General features: G+C 45.1%; 1 protein-coding gene across 4 annotated transcripts; it reads left to right on the plus strand.

The window, feature by feature from the left end:
- The first annotated feature begins 1,701 nt into the window (after positions 1 to 1,701).
- Positions 1,702 to 24,630, plus strand: Phc1 (polyhomeotic homolog 1). Of its 4 annotated transcripts, none has more exons than XM_085839970.1 (15): positions 1,702 to 1,722; positions 4,935 to 5,092; positions 6,853 to 6,963; positions 7,799 to 7,879; positions 8,515 to 8,664; positions 9,271 to 9,426; positions 16,176 to 16,668; positions 18,374 to 19,173; positions 19,705 to 19,852; positions 20,095 to 20,306; positions 21,127 to 21,241; positions 21,853 to 21,961; positions 22,125 to 22,275; positions 22,831 to 23,062; positions 23,736 to 24,630. In XM_085839970.1, exons 2-15 carry the CDS (start codon positions 4,979 to 4,981, stop codon positions 23,888 to 23,890), a joined length of 3,027 nt encoding a protein of 1,008 aa, XP_085696096.1. In that variant the 5' UTR covers positions 1,702 to 1,722; positions 4,935 to 4,978; the 3' UTR covers positions 23,891 to 24,630. The 4 variants fall into 4 exon arrangements, with proteins under 4 accessions (XP_085696096.1, XP_029334317.1, XP_085696097.1 ...); XM_029478457.2 differs by lacking the exon at positions 1,702 to 1,722 and adding an exon at positions 2,088 to 2,424; XM_021165411.3 differs by lacking the exon at positions 1,702 to 1,722 and adding an exon at positions 2,089 to 2,328.
- The last annotated feature ends 48 nt before the right edge of the window (positions 24,631 to 24,678 follow it).

Below are 24,678 nucleotides of genomic sequence, written 5' to 3' on the forward strand. Positions count from 1 at the left end.
GGTGGAAATTAGTTAGACCTATGACCCAGTAAGCTTTGGAGATCTTTACATGAAAATTGAACTCTTGGCCCATGATCAACATAGCTTGTGCTGCAATGGGTTATTCCTAGGCTGATGTCAGATCAGAAGCTGAGATTATTCGGCCACTTTTCAATCCCCTTCTATCATCCAGTAGATGGCGAAACCAACGGTACTGGATTGAAAGAAAGAAGGAAAGAAAAAAACCAAAAAACTTGAGGTGGGAGGTAGCTCTATTAGCAATTCTTCATTGTTAAGGGGGATGGAGCACAATGGGAAAGGGCCTTGATAATCTATACAAACCCTATAGGTGGGGAAATAAGGCCATAACCACTGGCATCTGGATGCTTTCTTCTAGGCTTACATATTACAGATCATATCCAGACTCACTGATGTTGAGTTTTCCTATAGAAGCCCTGTTTCTTATCCTGGCAGGGTATATACATCTTTAGGTCATCTTTAGGTTGTTCTTCTTTGATATTAAATACTGTTGAGGCTCAATAAGCCATTTGTAAGTCTCCGCAAGGAAGCTTTAACCTTGACCTGCCAAAGTTCTAGGTTTGAATCTCGAAGTGGGTCCTGCTCCACCTGTTTTTTAACCACCAGATCTCCTTGCCAGAAAGTTCCCATTCATCCCCAGCCAACACCTATCATCCTTGGCCTGGCAGCAAACCCTTTCACCTCTCCACACCCATGTTCCTGTCTCTCCAGTCCTTTGGCTGCCCTTTGGGATTTGCATACCCGTTTAACTGGTTCCTAGAAGCCTCCTAAAGATCTTACTTTGCGGAGATCTGGCTATACCAATTAAGAGAGGGAGTTGAAACAAACACAAATGCATCAATTTATAATGAGAATGCCTCTTTTTTTCCCCCTCTAAATACAAATTAATTACACCTGGGTTGTCAATGAAGCGTGGGCTCGAGAAAACAACTAATTATGGCTGAGGTTAGCAAAAGACTACAGATAAAGCACAAATCCCAGCTATTATCACAAGGTAACACCCTACGGCAGGTAAAAGGTTAAGGAGAGCAGATGTCTTTGCTATCAGTGCTCTGGTTTAAAAAAAAAAAAAAAAGCTTCCAAGAGTGGCCGGCACACAGTAGGTGTTCTAAGAGCTCTGGGAGACTGAGAATAATTAAATCCTGTTAAATTTGTGTTACAAATAAAACGCGCCTCCCCCACCATATGCTCAGCCTTCCCAAAGGCAGCACCATTGTTCATCTCTTTACACCCCGCCTTTTCCATTGTTTTGGGTGTTGTGATTCTTTCACGTGTGGGTGTGACTTAAAGAGATTCCGAAGCACACAATCAACCCTGACGTCACAGACTTAAGTATTATTCAAAGCAAGTTGCTTCAGGTTCCTGCTTTTTAATGAACTGCTGCTTCTAACGGGTTCAGTTTCTGCGTGGCGTTGTTTCCCGCCTTCTTGGGAGTTGAGGCGAGGGATTAAACACTCAGCATTCTCTTGCCGTTCCCTCAATCTCAAAGTTTTTCTTTTCTCCTCTTTCCTTCCCTTTGCTCTATTTCCTTTCACAGGCCGTCGTTCTCAAGGGTCTTTGCTCCGCTTCCTCCCTCTGTGCCTGCTGGTCCCTTTGATCCTTTCTTTCTAGCCCCTATTCCCAGAAGCTGCAGAAAATACCTTCTTTTTCACCCCCTTTCACGTCACTTCCCTCCCCTCTCCCCATCTCCCTCTCTTCTCCGAGGTGAGTCCCCCTCTAGAGGCCAGCGCTTTCTTAGCTTCGTGCTTTCAGACGGCGAGCGGAATTCGAAGAGAGAGAAGGGGGGAAGAAAGGAGGAGAAAGAGAGCCAGAGCCAGGGGGAGAAAAAGGAAAAAAAAAAAAAAAAAACCCAAAAAACAAAAAACCACTCGGGCCTAGAGCGCGGAGGCCCGGGAGCAGCGTCGCCATGGCAACGGGCGCCGACAGGAAGCGAGGGACGCGCGGGAGGGCGGGCGCGGGGAGGGGGCGGGCCGGAGGAGGGGTCGGCTGCCCCGGAAGCACCTCCCCGCAGCCCCCTCCCCGCCGGCCCGCGCCCCCCCGGCCTCGGCCCCCCACTCTCGCGGCGGGGCAGGAAGTGACAGGCCCGCGGGAGCCCCCGGCCTGGCGGAGCCGCGGCGGGGCCAGCACCCGGACGGCGGGAGGGGCGGGGAGCGGCGGCCGCGCCGGGCACCTCCCACCGCGCCTGGGCCCCCGCCCCTCCAGGAAGGGGAGGAGGCGGCGCGCCGCCGCCGAGGCCGAGCGACCCCCCCCTCCCCCGGCCCTGAGGTGGACGCCCCCCGCGAGGACTCGGGTGCGGAGCCGGGCGCGAAGGTAACCGGGCGGCCGCGGGCCGGGGAGGGGCCGCATCCCGGGGTCTCGGCGGCGCGGGGATGTTTCCTCAGCCACCTCGGCGTGTGCAACGCCCAGGTACCTCCCCCAGCCGCGCTCCTGTCTCCCGCTCTGCTGCGCTTTGCGGTGCTTGGGTGCTGCGCGTCCCGGTCTTCGTGCTTTGCGCTCGCTGTGCTCGGTGCTGTCTGTCCGTCACCTCGTTGCCTCTGACCGCTCGCCTTCTCATTCATTTCTCCCTTCCCAGACTTTGGTCTTTCCATCCGAGCATGCTGTCTGGTTCTCTCCCTGCTTCTCGCGCTCCGCCGGGCTCCCCGATCTCCCAGTTCCTCGACTTCTGTGCCTCCCCTGCTTGGCTCCCCTACTATTAGAATATACATTTCCCTGCTTACCAAGTCCGCTCGCTTCGGGCACAGCACTGTATCCACCCCTTTCTCCTGGTGTGTTTGATTTCTCTTTGGAACTGCATTTTTTTTTTTTTTTAATCACGGTTCTGTGAAGAACAAGAACCCTTGGGAGTCTTTCCGAGGCGCCCCTCAACCCTTGCTTCTCACTCCATTCTTACTGCAACAGAGTTTTATACTCAAGGGTATTGACTTCTTCCAACACCTGACCCAATAGGCCCAGTAGTGTGTCTACCTCAGTATTAATTTCTAGTTCCTTCCCATCGGTGTGCGTCTTCCCCAGTTGAGTCCTTAAACACACCCACACCCAAAAGGGGAACGTTTAGGGTGGCCTTTGACTCTTAGTTTTAATTCTTAATTGAGTTTGCCACCTAAACGGTGTGCTCTCTTCACTTTCTATATTGAATCTGGAACTCACAACATTCATTGAAAAATGAGGATTTTAAGACATAGATTTGTGTGCCTGCGAGGTTTTTGATGGCAGGTTCCCTGGTGAAAAGACTTTAAAATTGGCCCTTCTCTGTTTCACTATCTGGGGGAAATGAGGGGGTCATCGAATTGATGAACGTGTTTTATATAAGGCTCTATTGCAAGTAACAGGGTCTTACATCTCTGAGTCCAGTGAGATAAGTCCAGTAATCTGTACAACTGTGCCATGCTGCCTCTAATCCTTACCCACTTTTTTTCCTTCACATGCTGATATTGAGGATTCATGGGTCTGTATCTGTTTAGTGCTTTGATATTTTGGCAAAAGATGTGGGGAGAAAGGTAGACTGAAGTTGATAGAATATCCTCTCTGTACCTCTTCCATTTTATCTGTGTGTGGAGTGGCATTTGTTCGGTCCCAGACAGTTAAGTGATGTAGTGATGCCGGGAAGAGAATCTGGAGAAAACTCAACTTCAGTGGCCAAGGTTGAGACTTTGACTTTTGTTTACTTGTTTGGGATGCATTCCTGAGATAAATCCATTCATCTAATGAAACTAGAGATAGCCCCTAGCAGAAATTATGGTCAGACTTTTCTATTCCCAAGCCAAATAGTACTTGGGAGACCTGATAGTTCTAGTAGCTCAGTGTATCAAAAATAAAGAATACACAGTGTAAGTTTAACGAAAGAATGAAAACTAAGGAGTAAAATGATGTCATTTTCAGCCGCGTTAGAAGAGTGTTTCTGCTTGCTTCTCTTGTTTCTTTTCCTTTTTTGATATGTATTTTTCTGTTAATTAATTTATTTATGTATTTTTGCTGGTTTTAATGTAGCTGCCAGAGGGTAAATTCTTACACCTTAGTAAAGTTGAATCTTACTCTTCTCAGTTAGAATGCTACTTACTTGGGAGTATGTAAGCTTTGTTGCCTTATTTGCTAATAGGGACACTGGAGTTATATAAGGAGAAGTAACAGCCCTGAGGCTTTAATTAGGAGCTTGGCGAGCAGCCAGTCAGCTACTTTGGATATTTGGGCAGTAGTCTAGCTCTGTGTCCCCAACATTTATCCACTTCCATGACCTGTCCACTCTGTCTACCTCGTCAGTATCTCAGGACTGTCCTCTGTGAAATGAGGATAGGGAATGCTCACACCGAGTGACACTGCTTTGATGACAGATTGTTGTTGTTGTTGTTGTTGTTGTTTGCTTTTTTTGTTCTGGGAAGAGACAAAGTAGTGTAAAGACTTGATACAGAGAAGATCCTTGTTCTCTCTACTATAAAATGGGGGCTGTGATATTTACCATACAGCACTATAAAAACAGCAGAGGTGAAGGGTCTGTAGGGGCCAAGGAACGAAAGCACCTAGAGGCTTCACCAGAAATGCTGTCCATTGTTAGCATGAGAACCATAGATAGATGGAGATACAAGTAACAGCAAGCTTTGAATGGGTGGAGTGTGAACTGTTGGAACGTGCTAGGGGACATAAGGTGGCTTTAGTATTGTAGGGTTGTGAGGTGGCTTGTTATAGTCTGGTGTTTTATTTAATGGTAGCCAGGAGGGGGAATGGAAAGGTTTTTCCTTTTGAACCAGTGACGAGCATGAAAAGATGGAGTGAGGAAGATAAATTACAGACTTGGGAGTTCTAAGATCTCAGAGGAAGAGTCTTAGATACTTTGTGGAGTTACTGTGATTTTGAATAATAATGCCATGAAATGACATTTTCCATTCAAGGTCTAACTTTAATCTTTTACTGATTCTGTCTAGGGCTTGAGTCAGAGCGCCATTCTTGGGGACCCTGGAACGCTATCATGGAAACGGAGAGTGAGCAGAACTCTAGTTCAACCAATGGGAGTTCCAGCTCAGGGGCCAGCTCTCGGCCCCAGATAGCACAGATGTCCCTGTATGAACGGCAAGCAGTGCAGGTGAGGCTCAGCTGAGTGGCCGAGCTCTGTGAGTATTGACATGAGTTAGGCAAAGATACCAGAGGATCCTCATCCTCAGATTCTGTCCGAGTAGGTCCACTTCAGAATCTTAGCAGTTTACAAAGTTAGAGCAAGCAAACCCAGAGTGAAATTTGGTCATTTTGTTTTTGCTTTTAGCAATGTACCAAGTTCAAGGCCAGCTTGGGCAACTTGGTGAGAACCTGTCTTGAAATAAAACTTCAAAAAGATAGAGTTGAAGAGTGCAGTTCATTGATTCAATGTGAAATACTATAAAGTTCACACATGAATAAATAAATAAGGTTCAGGGTATTAATTAGATTTTAATTAACCATTTCTTTTCGTTGTTTAAAAATATCTACTTACTATTTGTGCACACACGCACTTGTGTGTGTGTGTGTGTGTGCACACGTGCGTGCGTATGCATGTGTGTGTATAGTGCTGTGTATGTGGAGGTCAGAGGACACAAATGAGTTTATGCTGTGCAGTATATACAGGTGCTGTTGGCTCTTGAGCTTCTGGTCACTTCTGTCTCCATCTGCCATGTCATAAAGAGTGCTGGGATTGCAGATGTGCACCACTGCACCTGACCTTTTGTTTAAGTTCTGAGAGCTGAGCTCTGCTCCTCGGGGCTGTGCTACAGGTGTTCTTCCCACACAGCTTCCTTTCCTGCCTCAGTAGTCAAGTGTTCAGTTTTGGGCCTTATACATTATTCTGAGTAGTAGAAGTATCAATGACCTTTTTAGACATTTGCTTTTGGACAAACAGCAACTTTTATACCTTAAATATCCTGTTTGGAAATGAAACAGTTTTCTTTAAATGAAACAGTTTTCTTTCTTTCTTTTTTTTAAGATGTATTTATTATTATACATAAGTACCCTGTAGCTGTCCTCAGACACACTAGAAGAGGACATCAGATCTCATTACAGATAGTTGTGAGCCACCATGTGGTTGCTGGGATTTGAACTCAGGACCTTCAGAAGAGCAGTCAATGCTCTTACCCGCTGAGCCATCTCTCTAGCCCCCTGAAGTATTTTTCTTAAAAGACTTTGGTGGAATGGTTGTAATTATTAAAGAATAAGAACATAGGAAAATCTAGTTGACACTAAAATGATCACTGTCAGCTTTATAAATAGCCATTGACATTTTACAGTAGATATTTGGAAGTGTCAATCGCTTGAGAGTTTTGCCTGGTAGAATTGTTCAGAAGTCACTACTGTTTTTCTTGGTAGAATTGTTCAGACTGTGTTTCTATCATCTATCTCTTAAATACTTAAGGATCTGTATCTGGATGCTAGATACCTATGGTATATAGCTTTTTCCTTTTATTTGTTTGTATATTTATTTATTTAAGACATGGCTTACTCTGTTAGCCTGGCTGGCCTGGGACTCATCATTTTCCTGCTTCCATTTTTTGAGTGCTGGGATTATAGGCATCTGCCTCCATGTCTAGCTTCTTTTCCTTATATTAGTCAGCATCCCATTTATTTGTAGTTTGTCTAGATCTTGTGATATATTGGTTTGCTTTTCTTTATATGTGAGGAGAGACCATAGAATCAATTGTCTCTGCTGTTTTAGATGGCTGAGTAGACTACTGAATCCAACATTGTAAGGACAAATCAGATGCTGATGATGGTCGTCCTTTGTCTCCTATTGTTCCTCTCCTTCCTGACTCCCTTTGCAACAGTGACGCACATGGGAGTTAGGAGTGATGGTTCTGAACACTGTATCCTGTCTTCTAGGCTCTGCAAGCACTGCAGCGGCAACCTAATGCGGCTCAATATTTCCACCAGTTCATGCTCCAGCAACAGCTCAGTAATGCCCAACTGCATAGCCTGGCAGCTGTCCAGCAGGTGAGAGGTCAGCAGCCATGGCACAGGAGGTGGGGGGAGGGAGGCATTGCAAGGTTAGGGTAGGGGAGCAGTTTGGGGCGGACTGCATCCCACACCAAAGCCTTCCTTTGCCACCTGTACTCTTTGGAGAAAGGATGGTTCTTAGATTAAGGTTGCAGTGTGAGCTGTGGGAGACTCTTTAGAGGTGGAATAGCTGTGTTGTAGACCTGTTCTGTTTAATATGTTAGCTACCGGCCATATGTAGCTATTGGGTACTTAAAATGTGGCTAGTTCAAATCGAGGTGATCCTGAGATTTTAGAAGCTGTCAGTTGACAGAAAGAAGGTAAGAAATCTCAGTAATGTCTGTGTCAGTCTAATGTTTCGCTGATTATATTTGGGGACAGAGTTGGATCTCTGAGGTAAAGCATATACTTTAAATGGGTAAAACTCTGGTTTCGGTCCCATCTGCCATCCCTCTCCCAAATGGTAATATTTATTTTGTATGTATTAAATAAGTTACTGAAATTTTTATCATCCCGCTTAATACTTTTTATGTATACGTCGTAGAAAATGGCTCATTTGATGTTGTGTTGGACGATACTGCATTAGATTTGTCAGTGACTTGTGATGTGGGCTGAAACTGGAGTAGCAGAGTACAGGTTGTCTGTCTGCCTTGATGTTCCTGGGCAGGCTTATGTGGTCATGTGATATATCACGGATAGTGATGTGTTTTTTCCATACTCCAACATACAGTGTCTGTTCTTATCTGAAATGTCTGTTTTGTTCATGAATTAATGCTAGAAGACAGGGAGACATAGTCTCTTCATTGTTTCTCTTATGCTTCCCCTTGAACAGGCCACGATTGCTGCCAGTCGTCAGGCTAGCTCCCCAAACAGCAGCACTGCACAGCAGCAGACCGCTACCACCCAGGCCTCGGTGAGTACTGTCTATCTTTGAGGGCGGTGTCTGTCAAGGTCTGGTCTTTGCAGCTGATCCAGGAGGTAGATTGAGTCATAACTGGGCATTTATTGCTCTTCAGTACAGATTGGCAACAAAACAAACAACCGACCAGGGAACCTATTCAAACCTGTGTAGGAGTCTTGGTTTTCAGACAGACTTTCCCTAGCTAGTCCATACTGGCCTCATACTTGATCCTCCTGCCTCGTCCTCCTGAGTGCTGCTATTACAGATGTGCACTACTATGTGCGACCTATTATACAGGAGTCTTTAAAAGGCAAGCATAAGGAAGGAAGGAGAAATTCTTGGAGAAGAAGAGATAACAAATGAAAGGTGGCTTTTCCAGAGAAAGAAAACCTGTTTCATTTCTTTCCTTTGCCTGCTTAAATATTAAAATTGGTAATTGTGGGCTTGCTTTCTTTTTGATTGTCTGTTTGCTTTGGTAATATTTCAAAGTAGCTAGAGTGAAGTTTTGGATGGAAGTTACTATTTATTTCCCTTGACTTCATGAAAGTAACATCCTGTTCTTGATGGTTACTCTCAAGTTGTCAGCTGTGTATTTTCTTTGGTTTCCCCTCGAGTTCTCAGTCCCGGTTCCTTTCTGTACTGTGCAGATGAATCTTGCAACCACGTCAGCTGCTCAGCTCATCAGCCGATCGCAGAGTGTGAGCTCCCCCAGTGCTACCACCCTGACGCAGTCTGTGCTGCTGGGGAACACCACTTCCCCACCTCTCAACCAGTCCCAGGCCCAGATGTATCTGCGGGTAAGTCACAGCCACAGCCACCATTGTCCTAGGGGCATAGTTCATAATTTACCTTTTGGCAAAGCGTGAAGGTGTTTTTTTCGGTGCTATCGAGGGAACCCAGGGCCTCATGCATAGTAGGCAAGTGCTCACCCCCTGGGCAATTCCCCTCATCTGAAAGCTGTTTTATTTCAGACAAGCCGATCTACTTCCCATGCCTTAAAGATGCTTTTAGATAGCATTGAGAGCCTCTGCTGGAAGATGTGATATTGATATTTGATAGATCAGTGTTAGGTGTAGTCTAGTTCTTAAACATGTAACTTGGGTACACAAATTGTAGGCATCTCTCAGCTAGTCTATTTCTGTGTAGAACTATGTGTTCTAAAATCCTCACTGTCTAATTGTCTTTGATGTTTGACTCTGTTATCATTCGTAGTCTTCTGCACGTTCTAGGTTTCCTTCTGGATGATTCTTCACATTTGGAGAAGGAGAGGTTCTTGGGTTGGTGTGGAAAGGTGCAGGCTCAGCTGTTTAATACTTGCTGTTTTTTGTCTTGTGGTTCTTTCTTTCCATCTCTTCTGTCTTCTCTCCTTTTCTTTTTACTCTCCTTCCTCCTCTCCTCGCCAGCCACAGCTGGGCAACCTGTTGCAGGTTAACCGGACCTTGGGCCGGAATGTGCCTCTTGCCTCCCAGCTCATCCTGATGCCTAATGGGGCAGTGGCTGCAGTCCAGCAGGAGGTGCCACCCGCTCAGTCTCCTGGAGTTCATGCAGATGCAGATCAGGTCAGTGGCACCACTTACTGTGGAGAAGCCCGGGAGCATGAAGGGGATGACCATAGGCCAGGCCCCACACTTGGCCCCGTTATTGATTTTTTTTTTTTTTTTTTACAATTCTTATTTTGTGTCTGTTTCAGCTTCCCTTTCCTCACCTCCTATAGATAAAGACTCCCTTAAAATATTTGAGTTGATTTGAGCTAAAGAAGGAAGTAGAATCACCTGAAAAGATCTCTATGGATCTGGACGACTTAGAGTACACGTTGATTTTCAGGGCATCCTTTTGTCCTCTGCAGCTTAGTTTTATTGAATCTTTTAATTCCCTCATAGAAATGTCCCGTGACGATAGGGATGTTGTTCAGAATTAGAATTCCCTCATTCTGTTTAAGTTAGATGTGAAGTAGGCCTGGCTGAGTTGCTGGTAGGATGTTTGGCTCCTGCTCTTGACTTACTACAGTTCTTAACTTTCAGTCTCCTATTCCTGTTCATGTTTCCTCAGTAAAGTCTTTCTTCCCATTGCTTTTTGTGACTTTCCCCAAAATACATATATTTTAATTTTAAACATGTATGAGATGTAATCTGGGGCTTATAATGGTTGTCTCATTCATCTAGTCTGTCAAAAACTACGTAATGTATTGTGCTTGGATATGTGTTTAGTTTTGGAGCACTGAAGAGAGATGAGCCAAATCTTCCAAGAGCTTAAGGGGGCAGCAGTGTTGTACTAAGTGCCGCTAACCCTGAGTAACCCCTGAGTTTCCAGAACTGGCTACGTTACTTTGCAGGATACTTGAGTGGAGTCTTAGGGACCCCTGATTGATTTGGAGTGAGGAGAGAACTGAAGAAGAAGATGAGCAGCTCTGAGGGCACCATTCATTCATTTACAGAAATCAGACCCCAGAGGAGGCTGGGGAGTCGGGACAGCAGGACTCTGATGTGGCTCTGAGTAGAGCCTGTCATGCCTATTGGGTTGATCTCCAGTTTTCTCAAAAACATAGCAAAGAGACAGTGAGCCTAATGGTGGAGGAGAGTAAAAGCCAAGGAAAGGAGGTTGTAGTTAATTTTATAGTCAGCCAGTCAGTGGTGGTGCCTGGGACTCTAGAGGCAGGGGCAGGCAGATTTCTGTGGGTTTGAAGCCAGTCTGGTCTACAGAGAGAGTTCCAGGAGAGCCAGGGCTACACAGAAATCCTGTCTTAAAAAATTTAAAAATCAAAAAACCCCCCCAAAAAAACAAACAAAAACCCAAAAAAACCCCAAACCCCCAAAACAAAACAAAAACCCTCAATAACATCCCCCAACCCCAACACACTTTATGGATAGCAGAGACCATTATTGGCTGTAGGACAACAGATGAACAGAATAAGGAAAATACTTCAGGGGGCTGGAGAGATGGCTCAGAGGTTAAGAGCACTGACTGTTCTTCCGAAGGTCCTGAGTTCAAATCCTAGCAACCACATGGTGGCTCACAATCATCCATAATGAGATCTGATGCCCTCTACTGGTGTGTCTGAAGACAGCTACAGTGTACTTACATATAAATAATAAATAAATATTAAAAAAAAGAAAAATACTTCAGAAAAAATCAAGGAACATGTGCCAGCTAAAAGACCTTTTGGGGTCATCTAGATATAAAATATCTTTACAAGCTGTTCAAGCAGTAGAAGACAAAGAGGAGGCTGGTTGTGTTTTCATATCAGTTTTCTAGTTTATCCATCCATTCATTCATCCATCCATCCATCCAGTCATCCATCCATCCAGTCATCCATCCACCCACCCATCCATCCATCCAGTCACCCATCCATCCATCCAGTCATCCATCCATCCATCCAGTCATCCATCTATCCACCCACCCATCCACCCACCCATCCATCCATCCAGTCATCCATCCATCCATCCATCCATCCATCCATCCATCAGTTGACAGTATGAGCATAGAGGCTGCAATGTTTGTCCGTCCATCCATCCATCCATCCATCCAGTCATCCATCCATCCACCCATCTATCCATCCATCCATCCATCCATCGACACTCAGTATGAGCATAGTGGCTAGAATGTGCACCTGGTGTCTGGGTTAGGCCACCAGCCCTGCATTTAACTGCGTAATTTAGATCACCTTGGACAAATTAGCTTTTCTACTGTGATCTCTTCATAGCTAGAGTATATCTAATATATGATGTGCTGTGAGAACTGATTAAGTTGATTTTAAGTACTTGTATCATATCTGGACTCAATATTTAAGATTATTAACTTATTATTAGCTATCTGTTATCACTGTGTAGTTTTGGATGCTTAGGAAAGTCATGATAACTACATTTATGGAGAGTATGCCCTTTAAAGTACTATAAGCAAATAGTTACCTACGTAGCATACTAACTGCTTCATTAGCAAGGATAAGTCATTCTAAGAATAAAGAAGGGAATTTACTTAGTCATGGGATGGGCTAAAGACCAAGGAGGTGACATTTAAAATGGGCTTTATAGAAGTTAGCCATGCATGGATGTGAGGAGATGTTGAATGCCTGGAGAACATGATTTATAAAGATCTTAAAGAAGAGTTGGTTTGCTTGAGGAATTACAAGATGGCTTATTTTCTTGGAGGACTAGATTATTGGAAGGAATCTTACCTCACAGGGCTTTGGGGCTTTGTTTAGGACTTTAGACCTTATATCAAAGGTAATTAGAAAGCTTTATAAAGGTTTATAACACTATAAAAAGGCTTTAGTATGAAAGTAACGGGGGGAGCTGTGTTGTATGTGTTACTAGGGAAAAGAGTAATTTAGGAGAGAGATAGTGTTTGGGTGCACAGCAATGAAGATGGAGGAGCCCATGAATATGAGAGTAGCAAGAATTATTGAAAGTAGAGGGAACTGGTTCAGAATTTGAGGAACTGAAGGAGTGCCAGGTGTGAGGCCTGAGGTGGCACTGTAGAGCGGTTGGTGCTCTTTCTGGGATGAACGCTGCAGAAGAGGAATTAGGTTGAAGTTCAGTTTGGACATGCCAAATTAGAGATGTTTTTGAGACATGCATGTGATACTGAGACAGCAGCCCTAGGCATGATCCTTGAGTTTAGGAGAGCTAGCTTGGAGCTAAACATGAAAATGGTAGACATGAATGACATGTCTATGGAAGTTAAGGAAATATTAAAAATTGTTATGAGCCAGGCAGTGGTGGTACATGCCTTTAATCCCAGCACGCAGGAGGCAGAGGCAGGAGGATTTCTGAGTTTGAGGCCAGCCTGGTCTACAAAGTGAGTTCCAGGACAGCCAGGGCCACACAGAGAAACCCTGTCTCGGAAAACTAAACCAAACAAAACAAGCAGTTGTCATGGAGAGCATACCGACTGAAGAGCATGTAGTGGAGCTCAGATGGTTGGGATAAACCCTAGAAAAGCGGGGAGCAGGAAAGAACAACAAAGAGGAGAGGAAAAAAGTCTAGACTGTAGTAACACGAAGACAAAGGAATAGGATCTTAAAGACTGGGGTGGGCATGGGTGTAGGGGTGGAAGCCACTCATTTCTTTTCAGTGTAAAAAGGAAAGCAAGAATAGATTTGTTTGGAGGGAGAGCTACTTTAGAGGAGTTGGAGGGGGATTGAACTTGAAGGCATATTGAGTTTGAGGCATCTATGGAGAGTGTGAATCGGTATAGTGAATGCACAAGAATTTAGTCATGGGGGAAAGGAAGATGAGGCTGGGGAAGGGGGAACAGGCAGGGAGAGGGGCACAGGCAGATCACACAGCCAGGAGAGGCTAAGAGAGCCAAGCATAAGAGAGTTGTTTTGACAATCTTGAAAAGCAGGAAGACAAGGATCCAAGCAGAGGATTGCCCTTGGTAGGAGGAAGAGGGAGTGAAAATAGGGTCTGGTAATGCAAGGAGGATGGGGTCTTCATTGTCTCTGCAGAGATGGAGGGGAGCAGAGAGGGTAGTTCTGAGTCTAGGGGAGAGTGGAAAAGTGGAATAGCCATTGCAGAAGAGAAGCTGGCTAACCAGTCTAGTTACCCCCACTGAAGAGAATTCTGGGCACTTCTGCAAAGCTGGCCTTCTCTCTCCCACTGTTCTGGATTCAAGTCCCTGCTTCACCTGGCTGTACTCTTCTGGTTTCCTAAGTGGTCTTCCATGACTTAAGTCAAATCTTCTTCCATGTTTCTATCAAGATGACTTTAACACAGATAAACAAACCAACCAACCCAGGGATAGCTCAGGTAAAGCACTCCTGAAGCGTGAGGACCTGACTTCCATATTCACAGCCACATTGGGAAACAGAGTATAGCACCACTCAGCCATGGTAGTGCTTGCTTGTGGTTCCAACCATGGTGAGACAGAAGCAGATGGATCCTTGGCTCCCTGGCCAGTTAGCCTAGTCCATCCAGTATGTAAGTTCCAGGACAATGAGAAACCTTGTCTCAGAAAAGCTTTTGAATGTGGTGCCTGAGGAGTTTTGCACAGTGGGGCTTTTGACCTACATATGCATGTGTACTCATGTGTACCTGTACCCACATATACATTCATGTAAACACACACACACACACACACACACACACACACCCAGGAAAGGTATTTTGTTACTGCCTTTTTTAAAAAAGAATTGTCCCTCTACTACACTGAGTTTGATTGGTTCTAGTGATGTGCTTTATTACCATCTTACTCTTGTTCCTCTCAGGGCTCACTGTTTAAGAGATTCAGTATGTGTGTGCCTGCATGAGTTTATGTGCAGCACATCCACTAGGGCTGGGAACTGAGTGGGGGTGCTCTACAAGATGAGTGGGTGCCCTTAGCCGGTTCTCTAGCCTTCTACTCTGTTATTTTTTACTAGAAGTAGCAGGCAGGCTGGGGTGGAGCTCAGTGGTGAAGTGCTGGCCTTGTATGTAAAAGAGGCCCTGGTTGAATCCCCAGTGTTGCAAACCAAAAACAATGTAAGAAACATTTTCTCACTGTGTGTGTCCTGGTATTGAGTTTATGTACTGATTTCTAGGGTCATCCTTTCCTTGGTCCCCTTTAATATAGCTTTATTATCTCTTTACGTAGTTCTAAAATTTACTTTGAAAATAATTTTAATGGGAAATTCAAATGTATACATGAGATATAATGTGTTTTTACCATTGAGTTTCAATAATTACTCATAGGCGACCATTTCATATAGGCTCTTGCCCTCTGACTATGGATTAATTTGAAGCAGATTCTAGATATCATGTGTTTACATTCATACATGCATATAACAACATATAGACAGTAGTATGTACTATAAATATTGTTATGTATTTTGAAATACGTGTTTTATTTGTATTTAAAGTTATAGGAAACTTAACTATATAATCTTTTTGAGAGTACAGGTTTTTTTTTTTTTTTGGTTTTTCGAGACAGGGTTTCTCTGTATAGCCCTGGCTGTCCTGGAACTCACTCTGTAGACCAGGCTGGCCTCGGACTTAGAAATTCGCCTGCCTCTGCCTCCCAAGTGCTGGGATTAAAGGCGTGCGCCACCACACCCGGCTGAGAGTACAGTTTTATTTGTGTTTTGAGACAAAATCTTGCTGTTGGTCAGGCAAGCCTTGAATGATGGTCTTGTTTTCCTCTTGCCTTCGGCCTCAGTAACATGGACAGCAGGAGCGTGGCTCTGCACCTGCCCTGAGAATGCCTTCTTCACAGCATATTGTCAAGATACTTTTGTTTTCTAGTCATTATTTATAATTTTAATTTTTGTATAATATTCTGTTGTCTGAATATAGTTCTCTTCTGTGATTGTTGGTTCGGATTGTTACTCTGCGTGACCCATCTCTGCGTATACCCGTGTACAGTATCTCTTGTGTAGTTCTAGTGTGGATAGTGGGTGTGTAAGCGTGTGGAAGGTCATCAGTAGGGTATGGTGACGACAGTCATCATTAAGATGTGGTGACAATTTTTCCCTCACAATATTTTTAAGAAACGGGGTCAGCTACAGATTTTATCATGTTTGTTCTGATTATTATTAAGATTAATTGTGATAGTATTCTGATAAATAGAATCATCTAGGTAGCTATTTTTCTCCCCCTTTGAGTTCATGGCCAGCACTGTAATATTCTGGGACTGTTAATAATTAAGTTACAGTTCAGACTGTTAACACTCCAGGCATAGTGACCTAGCAGAGTGCCATTCTATCTCCCTAGCGCCAGCCACCTTTCTTGTTTCTTATTTTTCTGTTCCCTGTAACTCAACATAATGAAATGTTTATATTAAAACATGACATTATGTTTTGGTTCTGTGGCTTCGGTATGCCTTTAGGTCTTTCCCTTGCCTGTGCACCCTCTGAGCCTCGGGACAGACATCATCTGTTTTAGAAGACTTTGGCTTCCCAGTCAGAGTTGATTTTCTGTTCTCCTGTAAAGTTGGTTTATATTTATGTGTGTATTGTCGGGTTATACTTACTGATTTTCTGCTCTAACAAACCATGTAGCGAGAGCATTTAACACTTGCATTTCCACTATCCAAGCCAGTACCTGATGTGTAGTAGGTATTCAATAGATGCTAAGTGAATATGAAGAAAGAGAAAGTCAGAGATGTATTTCGAAGGAATTTTGTTGAAATTTGATGATAGACTTGATAGTATATGACAATGTGTTTAAAAAGAAGCTCTTTGAGAGACTGAAAGGACCTAATTGGTGTAGAAGTCAGGGCTCAGTTAGGTGGGCTGTGGAATGTTAATGTGTAAGTTTTCAGCTTATGAGTCAGTCTCCGGAACCTCCACACACTCACATACACACACATGTATATATATATTAATATCTTCCAGGTGCAGAACTTGGCAGTGAGGAACCAACAGGCTTCAGCTCAAGGACCCCAAATGCCAGGCTCCACTCAGAAGGCCATCCCTCCTGGAGCTTCTCCTGTTTCTGGCCTCTCCCAGACTTCTAGCCAGGCCCTAGCGGTGGCCCAGGCTTCTTCTGGGGCCTCAGGCCAGTCACTCAACCTTAGTCAAGCCGGTGGAGGCAGTGGGAATAGCCTCCCAGGCTCCATGGGTCCAGGTGGAGGTGGCCAGGCGCCTGGGGGTTTAGGTCAGTTGCCTTCTTCAGGATTGACTGGTGGAAGCTGTCCCCGGAAGGGCACAGGAGTGGTGCAGCCCTTACCTGCAGCTCAAACAGTGACTGTGAGCCAAGGAAGCCAAACGGAGGCAGAAAGTGCAGCAGCCAAGAAGGCAGAAGCAGATGGGAGTGGCCAGCAGAGTGTGGGCATGAACCTGACTCGGACAGCCACACCTGCCCCCAGCCAGACGCTTATTAGTTCAGGTAAGGTGTCACCTCTCATGATGTCATTCATTTCCTAGAAGTAATTTGAAATATTTAGAGCCCCCCACAACACGCACAAATACTTTAAAAAAACAAACAAACAAACAAACAAACAAAAACCCAAACAGCTCTGGATCCGGAGTAGCAGAAGAAAAGAGAATCTTGCCAGTCTTGAACATGCTAGCTCAGACAGGATAGGGAATGGATGGAGAGCCTGGTTTCCTCCAAGCAGCAAAGTACGTATAAAGTACTTTGTGTAGTTTCTCTTCATTTCACTCAATTCTGATGGGATTGAAAAACGCGCTAGAGATATATCTTTGAAAGGCAGACTTAAATTACTTATGGTATTGAGTAAAGGATGAGTTCTCTCTTTTCAGTAGGCAGGTCAGGTAACTAGAGTATAAATACCTAAGAACACGTAAGACCAGCAAGTGGAGCTGTGGCTTCATGTGTGGTTGCCTTGTGGTTGTTTGTATCAATGATAAGGACAAACTTGAATTAATAATAATAACCCTAGTTTGTATTTGCTTTGAGACTGGGTCAAACATAGTTAATGTATCTACTTGGATTTTTGTTTGTTTCCATCATGCTAATTAATCATTGATGTAATTGAATACTTTCATCACAAAAATTACCAATTTTAGATACTTAGATACCTTAGCTTTCTGTTCCCAGAGTGCTTTCAGAGCACGCTTTGTGTGTTGTTTGGACAGTCCGGTAAATGAAGGTCAGAGACTGTCAGCCCCAGTTTGCAGCAGAGGAGACAGTGGTCAGAGGCTCTGTCTGCTCTTAAGACTTTAGGTGGTTACTTAATGTCAGGAACTTGAAGAATGGAGGCGTTCATAGAGGATGGCGACACTTTTCACTTTGGGTATTTATTCTGTTGGTGAAGAATGGAGGCGTTCATAGAGGATGGCGACACTTTTCACTTTGGGTATTTATTCTGTTGGTGATGATTAAATACATCTTCTGTGTTAAACACCAGAATGAGTTCTAAGGTGTCAGAATAAATAAACATGGTGTCAGCCTTGAGATAATGAAGGAGGAGTCAGCCATTCTCTACTCAGTCTGAGTGGAAGAGCAGGGTGGTTATAGCAAAGTAAATAATAGAGAGGACTGAAGGTGACTGCTGATTTAAGGGGCTACCCTCCACTCATCTCTTCTTGCCTTTCTTTCTTTTTATCCTTTCTTCCTTTTTTCCCCCTCACTCCTTCCCTCTCTCCCTCCTTCCCTTCTTTCCTTCCTCCCTTCTTTCTTTTTTGTTCTACTTGTGGTTGAATCTAGGCCTTGAATATGCTCAGCCAAGTTTCTGTCGCAGAGCTACACCTAGTCCTGTCTTTCTTTTTAACTTTGTATTTTGAAAAACAGTTCACTAAATTGCTTAGGCAGACCTTGACTTGCCTGAGGACTCCTGAGTACTTGAGCTTCAAGGCTGTGCCCTTCGTTTTTGCCCTTGAGATCTTTGTCCTGAGGTGGTCAGTAAGGTCTGACTGAGAGGAAAGAGTATGAATGAAGTGATGTTCAAGCTCCGTAGCTCCATGGAGGCTAGATTTCCGGTCACTGTCTGCTTCCCATCTAGTGAGATTTCCGTTCATTGAGTCTTACCTGAGGTATATCTTACAAAGATGCTTTTGTTTAGTGTAGAAGGATTATCATTGTCTGCTCCTTTTCTCCTTTGTTCCGTTCTGGCTTGCTTCACACATAGCCACATACACACAGATCCAGCCCCATTCACTGATTCAGCAACAGCAGCAGATCCACCTCCAGCAGAAGCAAGTGGTGATCCAGCAGCAGATTGCCATCCACCACCAGCAACAGTTCCAGCACCGCCAGTCCCAGCTGCTTCACACAGCCACACACCTCCAGTTGTCCCAGCAGCAGCAGCAGCAGCAGCAACAGCAGCAACAACAGCAACAGCAGCAGCAGCAGCAAGGAACAACCCTCACTGCCCCTCAGCCACCCCAGGTCCCACCTACTCAGCAGGTCCCACCTTCCCAATCACAACAGCAAGCCCAGACTCTGGTGGTCCAACCCATGCTTCAGTCTTCACCCCTGACTCTTCCACCTGAACCAACCTCTAAACCACCCATCCCCATTCAGTCCAAACCTGCTGTAGCTCCTATCAAACCTCCTCAACTAGGAGCTGCTAAGATGTCAGCTACACAGCAGCCACCACCACATATCCCTGTGCAAGTTGTCGGTACCCGGCAGCCAGGCTCAGCCCAAGCACAGGCTTTGGGATTAGCACAGCTGGCTGCTGCTGTACCTACTCCCCGTGGAATACCAGGAGCAGTCCAGCCTGGCCAGGCTCATCTGGCCTCCTCGCCACCTTCATCACAGGCGGCTCCTGGTGCACTTCAAGAATGTCCTCCTGCATTGGCTGCTGGGATGACCCTTGCTCCTGTGCAGGGGACAGCACATGTGGTAAAGGGTGGGCCTACAGCCTCCTCTCCTGTTGTGGCCCAGGTCCCTGCTGCTTTCTACATGCAGTCGGTGCACCTGCCGGTGAGTGATGCTTAGTCATTTTGAAGGTATTGCCACCCATCCACATCCTAGCGGCCTGGGGCTGAGTGGCAATACCTTAATAGGAAGATGAAGAGTCAGGAAGGTGAAGGATGGCATGCATATGCTCTCTCTTTAAAAGAGTGAGATGTTTATATATATTTATATGTTTATATATGTTATTTACATATATATATATATTGTTTACACTTCAAATTCCTAAATTTGTTACTATCTTAGGGTGTTTATATATATGCTAATTCCATCAAGAGCTCTTTACCCAGATCTGTCTTTGTAAAGCCAACAGTTCTTAGTTCGTCTACAATGAGTCTTTCAGTCCCTAGCCAGGACTTACTGATGTCTTTTCTTGTCCTGATGCAGAAGTTACACATATTGGAATGACCAAGAAGTTTAGTGTATCAAAGGAAGTAAACAGATTTGGGCATCTGGAGCTGGGAATGTTCTCAGGAAGTATGTAGTTAAAGTTTTCCTTACACCTAAATCATAGCTGCTTTCTTGTTTATTCCTCTCTAGGGTAAAGCCCAGACCTTGGCTGTGAAACGCAAAGCTGAGTCTGAGGAGGAGAGAGATGACCTCTCCGCATTGGCCTCTGTGCTTCCTACAAAGGCCTCCCCAGCAGCAGAGAGTCCAAAGGTAATAGAGGAGAAGAACAGTCTTGGAGGTGAGTAGCCAACTTCTAAAATCTTACTGGTGCCAGAGAACAAAGAAGTGTTCTCAGTGAGTCAAAAGATAAATCTAATTTAGTAGAAAATGGGCCAGAACTTGGTGAGCAATAAGTAGATACAGATCATGGGCTCCATGGGCAGTGATGAGAGATGGGTGTGTTGTGTAGGATCGGGCTTGGTAATGGGCAGGTGAGTTGAGTCATCTACGTGCTCCTTAATATGTGTGCTTGTTTTTCAGAGAAAGCTGAACCAGTGGCCAGTTTGAATGCTAATCCTCCAAACAGTGATCTAGTAGCCTTGGCCCCTACCCCATCAGCACCACCTCCTACTCTGGCCTTGGTGTCCAGACAAATGGGTGACTCAAAACCCCCACAGGCCATTGTGAAGCCCCAGATTCTCACGCACATCATTGAAGGCTTTGTTATCCAGGAAGGAGCAGAGCCTTTTCCGGTGAGGGCAGGCCCTGCCTTAAAGTGGGACTGGGAAGGGGGAGGTGATCTCATTTTTTTTTCCCCTCACATTCCTCTAGAAGAAGGAAGTGTACAACTATTTTATCATTAGAGAATGGTTCATTATGCTGCCTATTTAGTTAGAGGGTGAGGGACATAGGGGAAGTTTGTGGGCCAGAAAGTGAAAATACAGAGAACAGAAGAAAGATGGCTTTTAACCTATAGTATTTGGTTGAGTCCATTAAGTCACTTTGTAATGAAGGAAACCAGGAGCAAAACCCAGTGATCTTGACTCTTGCACTCATTGCAGCTTTGTGGAGGAAAGGTCATCCTTTCAGATGCAGTTTGCCATCTTGAAAGGTCGAGGGGTTGGAGAGATGCCTCAGCAGTTAAATGAATATACTGTTCTTTCAGAGGACCTGAGTTGTGGTCCCAGCACCCATGCCACCAATTATACCAACTCCAGCTCTTGAGTATCTGACTCTGGTTATATTCCTGCACACCTGGCTAGGCATGGCACACACTTTTAATTTGAGCCCTTAGGTGACAGAATAGCAGACAGAACTTTGAATTCAAGGCCAGCCTGGTCTACTTAGCAACTTCCAGGATAGCTAGGGCCATATAATTGAACTTTGCCTCAACCCACTACCTACACCTCCCTCTCAAAGAAAAAAGTCTTAAGAAAATAAAGAAGGAGATTCCCTCAGAGGCAGATTTGGCCATCAACTCAGAGCTCATCCAAGCAGAGACAAGGGGACTTCAAAAGGCTATAGAGTGCAGAAAGGGATTAGACTGCTTTAACTGCTCTTTCTCTGGAACAGGTCGGATGTTCTCAGTTCCTGAAAGAAACTGAGAAGCCACTGCAGGCTGGCCTTCCGACAGGGCTGAATGAGAGTCAGTCAAGTGGCCCTTTGGGGGGAGACAGCCCCTCTGTAGGTAAGTAATGGGTGGTCATGGAGATGCTTGATGAAGGTGGGGATTGAGCCCAGGGTGTAGCACATATGCAAAAGTTCTACAAATGAACAACATCCCTAGATTTCATTCTTTAGAGACAAGGTCTCACCACATAGACCTGACTGAGCTTTAACTTCAGACCCTCCTAAGTCTGGGGATTAGACACAGGGCCACCACACCTACTGCCCACACATCCACACCCACCCAGTCAGTCCTTGTTTACTTAAAGGAAGGATTTAGGTAAGGTCTGTCTATGCACAGATATGTTCTGCTAAGCATGTGGACTATACAAAAGAACTATAAGGGAATTTTACCAAGTTAAGGAACAGGTTGGCTTATTTTATACCATTTAAGGACATAGTCCCCTTCCTGTCTCCATTTCCTGTGTGCTAGGATTATAGGCTGTACTTGTATACCAGTTCATATACTTCTTGAGAGTCAAGCCTTTAGGGTGTTTGGTGTTAGGGATTTTCAGTTAGACTGTGTAGGTCTTTGCAGAAAATCCTGAGGAAAATTAGTACCGAGCTCTGGGCCTAATAATAACTGAGGGGCAGCAGGAGCCTGTGGTAAGTCAGGAATGCCTTGTTTTCCAGAGTTAGAGAAGAAGGCAAATCTCCTCAAGTGTGAGTACTGTGGCAAGTACGCCCCAGCAGAGCAGTTTCGAGGCTCTAAGAGGTTCTGCTCCATGACGTGTGCAAAGAGGTACTGCAGCCACCAGCCAGCTCACCCTCATGGGCTTTCCCACTGAATGCTGTCCCTTCTTAGAGCTGATATGTATCCCTCTTTGCTTTTCATTCTGTTTCTCACGTTAGTATGTCATTTCCACAGCACCGTGACAGCAATCTTGTATGTCTCTCATCTGTAGGTACAATGTGAGCTGTAGCCACCAGTTCCGCTTGAAGAGGAAAAAAATGAAGGAGTTTCAGGAAGCCAGCTATGCACGTGTTCGGAGGCGCGGACCCCGCCGCAGCTCCTCTGATATTGCTCGTGCTAAGATCCAGGGCAAGCGCCATCGGGTGAGCTGCTATTGCAGAGCCAGCTAGCGTGTAAAATACCCCCTCCCCTGGAGTTCCTTTCCTTAGGTAAAAGCCCTAGATACAGAACTCTCAGAATTCTAGTTTGACACCGACTTTATTGTCCTGTCTCCTTTCATCTGACTACAAGTTTGTACATCCATGAGTCCTTTACTACACTTGAAATAATCAGGGAACACTCAGCGAGTTCACACTTGAACGGTTCTTTTTTTTTTTTTTTTTTGAAGATTTATTTATTGATTATATGTAAGTACACTGTAGCTGTCTTCAGACACTCCAGAAGAGGGAGTCAGATCGCTTTACGGATGGTTGTGAGCCACCATGTGGTTGCTGGGATTTGAACTCCGGACCTTCGGAAGAGCAGTCGGGTGCTCTTACCCACTGAGCCATCTCTCCAACCCTTGAACGGTTCTTTAGAGTAGTTGTGCATCTGCAAGTGAAGTACAGCTTTAGTTCACTTGTTGAGACAAAGCTTTCCTGTGGCCTGCTGTTTTTGGGACGAGAACTGGCCTCACTGTTGTGCTCTCTCCTCTCAAGGGTCAAGAGGACTCTAGCCGAGGATCAGATAATTCCAGCTATGATGAAGCGCTCTCTCCAACATCTCCTGGGCCACTGTCAGTAAGAGCCGGGCACGGAGAACGTGATCTAGGAAACACCATTACAACACCATCCACGCCAGAGTTACAGGGCATCAATCCCGTGTTCTTGTCCAGTAATCCTAGCCAATGGAGCGTCGAGGAGGTCTACGAGTTTATTGCTTCTCTGCAAGGTACGGGAGGTGGGAGGGGAGTGGGGGTGAGGGTGTGGGGGTTGGCCCTTCAGCAGAACCAGGTCCACATTTCCCCTAGCTCGTCCCACCAGGCTGACGTGTAAGCTGCTGGGCTGTGTCTGGCAGTTTCTGTCCTATAGTGTGGTTTACTAAATCCTCCTCGGCCGACACCATTGATCAGTGTCCATAGTTCTTTGGTTTTTACTTTGAATTAATCATGTTTCTCAGTTGGAGGTTTTGGATAATGTCTGTTTGGTGAGTAACTGAGCACACATGACTTCCAGAGGCTTCCATTAGGAAAGACCTTTCTTGACTTTCTTCAAGGCAGGACTGCCCCCATTAAACACCATTGCTCTTTGGAACTTGTCCCTCTGAGAAAATGTTGGAAAAGCGGTTAATCTTTTTGCCAGTGTTAAACTGTGAGTGTAGTTTTTCTTCATCTCTTAGAGTTTTGAGGTTACTTATTTGATGAACTTGTTACTTGCTTGATGTTCTATGGAGTAGCCAGCAGCTCTTAATTTCACTTGCTTTCAAAGCTTGCCTCAGACCTGTCTACTACTGAACTGAGGACAGCGTGTTGGACTAGCTAGCCATCACTAGGCCTGTTTTAATTTCTTTCCCTCTCCTAATGCTACCATCCGGTTTCCCGTATGTTCCCAACTTTTCCTTGTAGGCTGCCAAGAGATTGCGGAAGAGTTCCGTTCCCAGGAGATTGATGGACAGGCCCTTTTATTACTTAAAGAAGAGCATCTTATGAGTGCCATGAACATCAAACTAGGTCCTGCTCTCAAGATCTGTGCCAAGATCAATGTCCTCAAGGAGACCTAAGTGACCCTCTGCACAATTCAGACTAAGGCAGAAGGCCTGGCTGTTCAGGTTATAACCTGGAAGAGCTGTTCCTTTTGTGTGACCTGTGGGGTTTGGAGGCAGAACTCCAAGGATTGGTTGCTGGTGCTACATGGTGACAGCTTTGATACCGTCTCTGGGTTTCACTTAATAAAAACCTTCTCACTATTCACACCTACCCTAATCCAGTTTTTAGGCAGGCAGACTAGAGACTAGGACTGCTTAGCCTTATCCTGGAGTGGAGTGACTAGCCAGGGTTTCACTTCTCCAAGGAGGAATGTCTTGTATGGTAAGGCAAGGAAATGGATGACATGTAGGTTTGCCTCCCTATGGGAGAGGTCAGCTTTCCTAGCTTATGACAGAAGCAGCAAACCTGGTACTCTCCTGGAGTCTCACTGTGGCTGTAGCTCAGTTTTCTGTTTCATTTTCTCCCTTAATACTGAATATTTCTTCTGCATCCATGGCAGGGTCACCAGCCATCATAGACACTTGGTTGGTATCGGTTTTGCTGCAGGGACGAAGTGTTTGAGTGACACATGTGGCTGTTGCCATTCTTTCTGCACCCCCGCTCCCAACTGTTCCCATCTTCAACCCCCTTTCCCATCCCATCGCTGCTCTGTCCCACAGCTTCACAAAACAGGAGCGTGTGGGGCTGAGGTCAGGACTGTACCTTGGGCACTATTCCTTATACAAAATATTAAATATTTTTTTCCTCAGCAAAAGGATGAAAATTGGCCTCCATTGTCTTACTGCATTATGCTGTGTCTCCT

This window comes from Mus caroli, unplaced genomic scaffold (genome assembly GCF_978045245.1).
Source record: "Mus caroli unplaced genomic scaffold, Mus_caroli_1 scaffold_7, whole genome shotgun sequence".
Lineage (NCBI taxonomy): Eukaryota > Metazoa > Chordata > Mammalia > Rodentia > Muridae > Mus > Mus caroli.